This window comes from Echeneis naucrates, chromosome 5 (genome assembly GCF_900963305.1).
Source record: "Echeneis naucrates chromosome 5, fEcheNa1.1, whole genome shotgun sequence".
Taxonomy (NCBI): domain Eukaryota; kingdom Metazoa; phylum Chordata; class Actinopteri; order Carangiformes; family Echeneidae; genus Echeneis; species Echeneis naucrates.
The window spans coordinates 18855578-18863093 of NC_042515.1; the positions used below are offsets into that span (position 1 = coordinate 18855578).

The window sequence follows — 7516 nt, forward strand, 5'->3', positions numbered from 1 at the left end:
ATGGAGCCAAAGACTTCCTATTTGGTATTAAAATCAACGAGTGACGTTGGCTTTATAACTTCATCACATACTGTAAACGGAACCAAAACAAAATACCAAAATGGCCAGTATCCTTTTGCAGCAACAGTCACGCTGCTGTATAAATGACTTCTTAAAAAATGTGGAGTAGCCCCGTTGGATTATCTGGGGCACAATAACACTCTCTGTGCTTCAATCACTGCATGTTTTCGTGTCAGAATCATCACTTCACGTTATGAACATTATTGTTTTATCATTAGAGCTGTCTCGCGTGGTAACGACATGTACCTGGTTGCCAAATTATTTGGAGTGAATTAAAACCATAATCGGATATAACAAAAGAATAATGAGTCCTCCTAAATCATGATTCCTGCTCTTCTTTGTTGTGTAAGTTTCTTACTTCCTTTTGACAATAAAAGGCAAATAACAGCAGAGATGTTGGTGATCCTGGCCTTAATTGGTACTTGGTCGAAACCAAAGCCAACCCCTCTGTTGCTTTGTTTTTTTGAGGGTTTCTCCTGTCTGACTAGGTTGGCCGTACAGACAAATGCCAGTAAAACGGATCCCTCACATAGGCGCTCTCTGCCCGCTGTGCACTGACATTTTTGTGCTCCTTTTTCTGCTTTAGATAGCTAAATATCCACCTGTTTAGGCGCTCTGACTGCTGCTTTGACTCTTTTTTATCAAACCGTGACTGTCGTTCATTTGTCCACACAGACATGAACTTTTTTCCATTTCGGTTGAGTGGAATGTGATTGGCTAAAAGGCGCCGTGCTCCGCTCCTGATTGGCTGATGCTTGTTTCCGGGGCTCCGCTCTGCACTCACTGACGTTTCTCGGTCTGCCCCGAGACAGACTGGAGAGAATGGCTGCCAGTGGAGGTTAGCGAAATCTTCATTGTTTTTGTGCTCTAATCTGACTTAAATAACGCTCCTTAAAGTTGTCATTTGTGCGTTGATGTGTTCGTGGAGGGAAGTCCGACAGAGTAATGGGGAGAGTCGTGCCACGTTGCTTTGTTGGTCAAAGAGGTCAGCCTCTAAACGACTCCCAAAAAGTGTTGGCTGTCGTTAGCCTGTCGTTAGCCTGCCGCTGCAGCTAGCGTTAGCTGTCTGGCTAACTTTCGGCCGGTTAGCTCGCTACCGACAGCTGATTGTGTAAACACTTGTTTGTGACGGGAGACAAAGGTTACACAAGTTGTACTTGTTGTTCCTGTTATCACTACTAACGTCCTAAACGTGGGTGCTGAGTGATTTTACGATTTTCTACGAATTGAGCGCCAGGACTGAAAACATTTGGTTGTTTTATTTTTTTCAATCGTCCTTTCCATCTCCCAATGTTGTGCCAAGAAAGCTCGCTAACATTAGCTTGGTGCCTAGCTATCGGCTAAAAGTTAAGCTTGCATGTCAACTAGCCAACGTAACTGCGAGCTTAGCAGTTTTTTCGCGATAAAGAAAACATCCCGGCGAACGACCAGACAGCCGGACTTTTTAGTTATTCGCATTGTTAAAGTTGGCTTTGCGTCTCGTTAGCTGCCCCACAGACTTACTGTTGGCACCGGGCAAAGATGTGAGGTGTTAGCAAGCTAGCTACCACCTGGCGAGACAGTAGTTCTCTATTTAGTCGCCGCGACTCTTTGTCCTGTCAGTGAGTTAGCTTTGAACAACAAGAGGTGTTGGTAGGAAAAGTTTTTCTCTCTTAGCTGTCGAGGTTGTACGTCTGTAGTGAAACGTTATAGGGAGCATAAGGTTGGGGTGCCGCTTGGATAACTTGCCATGACACGTGTGAAAAGAAACATGTTGACTTTGCAGACCCCCATTGTAGGGAACACCACAAAGCCCATGAAATTTTAGGCCCAAATGTTATTCCGGTGTGTTCAACCCAGCTGTGAGAATATTCGCGACTTTGGTGCAAAGTTTGAATGAAGCAGATGTAGATAAAACCAGAAAAGGTGGTGGGAAGTTGTTGCTGTGGTCGTCTTAATTATTAGATTTGGTCCAAAGATACTGTAAATGTTAATACTGTCATGACTTGATTTCAGTGGTATCCATTTTTAGAAGTGAAAATGTGCTGTACCTTTTGAAAACATTTGAAAACACACGCTTTCATCTGCCTTTTCTGTAAACATTTAATGTAAACTATTTCAACACACATCTGGATTATATTGATTTGTAATTGCCAATGTGCGGATTCAAAATGGCTATCTTTCTCTCCTTTGTTTGAAGTCTCATCTTGTGTACTAAAATGTGCAACCATGTTTGGATGTCAGAATTTTTTAATCCACCTAAACGCATTGATAGAATGACCTTGTTTAATTGCTCTGTATCTTGTGTTCTTCAGAGGTAGTGAAGCTGTCACAAGTGCAAAATGGGACACCTCCAACCACCAACTACAATGGGGTAGATGCTGTTCATGCCTGTAACATCCTTCAGCAGCTCAAAGCCTTGTATGATGAAGCACAGCTCACAGACATTGTTGTAGAAGTGGATCATGGCAAGACTTTCTCATGTCACCGAAATGTGCTTGCAGCAATCAGCCCATATTTTAGGTATGAACTTTGTACAGACATTTGTATTTTACAAATCAGTAATAGTAAATATTAAAACTTGGTTTTGACGTCAGCTGGGCTCTATGTAAATGTATTAAATGTCACAATGTTCATTTCTGTTCATTTCCTTGTCAGGTTTTTGCATGAGAATTGATTAATATAGTTCAACTATTTTCTCTTTTTTATACTGTCACTGCTAGGTCCATGTTCACCAGTGGCCTTACAGAGAGCAACCAGCGTGAGGTCAAAATTGTTGGGGTGGAATCTGAATCCATGCACCTTGTCTTAGACTATGCCTACACATCCAGAGTCACACTCTCCGAGTCCAATGTCCAGGCCCTTTTCACTGCAGCCAGCATTTTCCAGATTCCTGCCCTGCAGGACCAGTGTGCCCAGTTCATGATAAGTCGACTTGACCCGCAGAACTGTATTGGGGTCTACATGTTTGCTGATGCCTATGGGCACCAGGAGCTTAGGGAACGCACACAGGACTACATCCGCAAGAAGGTCAGTTCACATGAGCATTGGATTTGCAATTAATTCATGCTGCAGTTGCATATATGGTTTCATGTTTGTCTTAAAATAACACCCTGTATATGATTATGTGTTTGGCTGCTAAAAACTGAAGTGTTACTTTTATTTTATTTATTTATTTTTTGGTCATTTTTGCTAGTTCTTGTGTGTGTCAACGGAGCAAGAATTCCTTCAGATGACCAAGGAGCAGCTGGTCAGTATTTTGAACAATGATGATCTCAATGTGGAGAAGGAAGAGCATGTCTATGAGAGCATTGTCCGCTGGCTGGAGCATGATCTGCCTGGCCGCGAGGCCCACCTAACTGAGGTTTTTTCCCAGTGCATCCGTCTGCCCTTACTGGATGAAGCCTTCCTCAACCGGATACCTGCCCCCTTTGCCTGTGCCCTGTCCCTTTCTAAAGACCCCGCTGAGGCCAAAGCTCGCCTCACTGGCACCAATGGTTGCCCACAGCGCCTGGGTATGACTGCTTCAGAGATGGTCATCTGTTTTGATGCAGCTCACAAACACTCAGGGAAGAAGCAGACGGTGCCTTGCCTGGACACAGCCACAGGAAGAGTGTTCAAGCTGTGCAAACCACCCAATGATCTCAGAGAAGTCGGTATCTTGGTATCCTCAGAGAATGACATTTACATCGCTGGCGGTTACAGACCAAGCAACAGTGAGGTCTCCATAGACCACAGAGCAGAGAGTGACTTCTGGCAGTATGAACATGCAGGCAACCGGTGGATTCCACGTGCACCACTGCTGAGAGCGAGGATAGGCTGCAGGCTTGTGCACTGCTCTGGGAAGCTATATGCACTGGGAGGCCGAGTTTATGAAGGTGATGGCCGGAACGCGTTAAAGTCAGTAGAGTGTTATGATGCCAGGGACAACTGTTGGACAGCTGTCAGTCCCATGCCAGTTGCCATGGAGTTTCATAGTGCTCTGGAGTACAGAGACCGAATCTATGTCCTCCAAGGTGAGTTCACATTGCTTAAATGAAACTGTGCAATCACAGGTATGAAATATGGGTGACATTAAATTGTGTCATATTTCTTGTTAATTCAAAGTTGTCTGAAAATATGTCATAATTAAAAATTTCTAAGACAAATTATTGCAAGTTTAAGTATTTGATCACAGTTCTACCTTTCATTGTTTACCACAGGTGAGTATTTCTTCTGCTTTGATCCCCGTAAGGACTATTGGAGCCATCTAGCCCCAATGAATATCCCTCGGAGCCAAGGTCTGGCTGCCTTGTATAAGAACTGCATTTACTACATTGCCGGCATCTGCAGGAACCACCAGCGCACCTTCACAGTGGAAGTCTACGACATTGAGAAAAACACCTGGAGCCGCAAGAGAGATCTGCCCTTTGACCAAGCCACAAGCCCATATATCAAGGCCATGCTGCTACAAGGCAAGCTACACCTGTTTGTACGAGCCACACAGGTCATGGTAGAGGAGCATGTGTTTCGCACCAGCCGCAAGAACTCCCTTTACCAGTACGATGATGAGGTAGACGAATGGACCAAAGTCTATGAGACACCTGACCGCCTCTGGGATTTGGGTCGCCATTTTGAATGTGTGGTGGCCAAACTCTACCCACAATGTCTCCAGAAAGTGCTTTGAGGTAGCTCATTTTGTGAACCCAATGTATGTGGCAGAGGGAGATGTGTGGTCCTGCCTGCCTTGTGCCTGGTGTTACCTTTGGTTTGCACCATAAGGACCATTTTTGGTTAAGTCTTAAGTCATTCAAACTTTGGTTTAACATGATCAAAATGGTGGTGCTTTTAAAGATTGCAGTATTTTTTTTCCCCCAGACAGCACCAACTACTCACACTGATGCTTGTTTAACAAAAACCGTACAATGAATCATAAGTGCAATTATCCTATTTTTTGCTTGTTGTTGAGCCATGTTCTATTTTTGTTGAAGACACATAGGTAGTTCAGGATTTTTACAAACAATAAGCATGCAAATGAGGGTATTGGTAGGATAAAGATGCCCTCTGGAAATATGGATGCTACGTGTCAGCATAAAGTGAAAATCTACATATATAAATATATATATATAAATATATATATAACTATATAAACTAAATATTCATACGGGTAAGATGAGTACCTTAGCTCACTAGTAGGTTGTTGGCTCTGAGGTTTGTGTGTGCGCGCGTTTCTTTTTTTTTTTTTTCCCTCCCTGTGCTCCAGTCTCATTTTATGGATTAGTTTTAATTTGAAGTGTGCTTGTGATTTACATTACCTTCGTCTTTTTGAAGCTTGAAGCGCAAGTATTTTATGGCCCCTTTTTTTCCCCCCCTCAGACGTCAGTGTGTCAAACAATACACTATATGTGACTTTTGAGCTTTTTTTGTTTTGTTTGAGATTCCAGTTGCATGGGGGCTCCTAACTCCCACTCTTTGAGTTGGCTTCCATTTTGTGTCACACGCGAAGACAGCGTCGGTGAAATGCTAGAATACTCATTCTCCACATTGGAGAAAATAAGGACGGAGTCAAATTTGTGGTAACACTAAGTGGAAAGTTCAGACCAACTAACAGGCTTACCTCAGAAATTTCAGATATTTGATTAGGAGAAAAGGGATATTTCAGGCCATTGTGTTGACAAAGCAACTGTGTGAATACTCAGTTCAGCATTGAGCTCCATTGAAGGTGCTTTTCTGACATCAGATTAAACGTTGAAAAAGGTTGAACGAGCCTTCTGCTTAAATGCCAAAAAGCATTTGAGGTCTTGTTACAGTTGATCTGGACATTGAAAAGAATTTTGTGGTAGCAATAACTCATGGAACTGTGATTAGGTTGTATAATGTCATATTACCTTAGTAAAAGTGCATTAATAGTTTTTTTTTTTTTTTTGTGTTTGTCTCTGATGGTGAAAATCACACAGTTTCCATTAATGATTGTTTGTTTGACTGTTGTATGGGTGCAGGCTTGAAGTGATACGTCATTTAGTGCAGATCATTTGGGATGCCAATGTGCCTGTGGCAAAACAAAAGGGGGTGTCAGAATCAAAAAAAGAGAAAACTTTTCCTTCTGATGAAGAGCATCTGAAAAGTCTTACTCAGTATTGCACTGAATCACTCTCCACTTCAGTGGTCCTTTACTGCAAACTTTATGAAGCAACCTCCTGAACAAGCAGACTATAAACAAGTGAGGGTGGCCTGGGTTGTGTGCTAATTCATCTAACAGCCATCAATCAGTCTTTACATACCATCACACAGAGGACACAAACTGTTGGTGCTGCCCCCCCCCCTTTGACAATCCTGTATAGATGATACAATTCCACTACTGTGTGGCGTTCCCTGTCAGACATCTTCAGTGCCGCCAGTTTTACTCATGCAGGTTCCTTGCACTACACATTTCCCTTGTATTTTATCTTGAGTGCGCCCCTCTATTTCAAAAACGTTGTAACCATATAGCAATCATCTAAGAGATTTACATGGAAATTAAGACTAGGAAAGTGACATCCAGTAAGGACATGCAGATATGATATAACTTCTCCAAGAGAAGATCCACTGTTGACTGATGTTGAGCTGACTCTTATTGGATCCAGCTTGAACATTGCACTCTAAACGGCCCGTGTCAAAGGGGAGAGAACGTTTGCGCTTCATCCACGTCTACAGACGGCCATTTGAGAACCAGGAACGGAGAACTCTCAGGATTTCTACTGATACACAGTACTGTATTTAAATGTTTTGTTATGTGTAATATACTGTACTATAGGTTTGCTGTACTTGCACAGTTTTTTAACTTCAATTTCTTTTATAACTTGAAAAGATAGATGTGATTTTCTTTTTGTTGTCTCCAGTGGCTGTATTCTTTTCTTTATGCAGTTACTTATTTAGTTATGGTAGACTAATCCTGCTCTGTTTAGAGAGAGAGAGAGAGAGAGGAGAAAAAAAAAAGATTATCCATGAGCGATACATTTAGATTTTTCTTTTTCCCCTCATTAGTACAGTAGTATTTCTTTGTAACATCTCACCAAATTTAAGCATTACAGTTAAAGCAACTCCATTGTTACAGTATGTTCCAAACACCAGTCATCTAATACAACAAGCTATATTACTGCTACCTGTGTTCAAGAGATAGTGGCCTTTTGCTACTGTACTCATATTCATTCTGTTCATTTACATGCATCGCTTATGGGTGCTATTCCATCGTGTTCCCATGGATTTCTTTAAACTCTACTTTTTTTTTTTCTCTTTTTTGTGTGGGGGGGGTTGGTTTGTGTTTTGGATTTGGGTTGTTGTGGTGGTTGAGCTCAACTGTGAAATTCACATTGCACATAATTTGAAAATAAAAACATTGAAAATTCGATCCGTCAATCCTTTCTCAAGAGATGCCATTCGTTAGTCCCACAGAGGTGGTGGGATGTTTTTGAGCCTTTAGGGTGAAGTCTGGATAAACAACATCCTCCCAAAGCCCGGA

General features: G+C 42.2%; 1 protein-coding gene across 1 annotated transcript; it reads left to right on the top strand.

Moving 5' to 3' along the window:
* Positions 1–873: 873 nt before the first annotated feature.
* On the top strand, positions 874–7402 carry kbtbd8 (kelch repeat and BTB (POZ) domain containing 8). The gene is made up of 5 exons (XM_029502267.1): positions 874–898; positions 2355–2562; positions 2763–3069; positions 3236–4055; positions 4242–7402. The coding sequence occupies exons 1-5, from the start codon at positions 883–885 to the stop codon at positions 4703–4705; spliced, it is 1815 nt and encodes a 604-aa protein (XP_029358127.1). The 5' UTR covers positions 874–882; the 3' UTR covers positions 4706–7402.
* Positions 7403–7516: the final 114 nt, after the last annotated feature.

What these genes read in the sequence shown, in the direction of transcription:
- kbtbd8 (XM_029502267.1), top strand. An exon ending in GCAATCAGCCCATATTTTAG is followed by an intron (nt 2,563 to 2,762) that starts GTATGAACTTTG and finishes TGTCACTGCTAG; the next exon opens with GTCCATGTTCACCAGTGGCC. An exon ending in AGGACTACATCCGCAAGAAG is followed by an intron (nt 3,070 to 3,235) that starts GTCAGTTCACAT and finishes CATTTTTGCTAG; the next exon opens with TTCTTGTGTGTGTCAACGGA.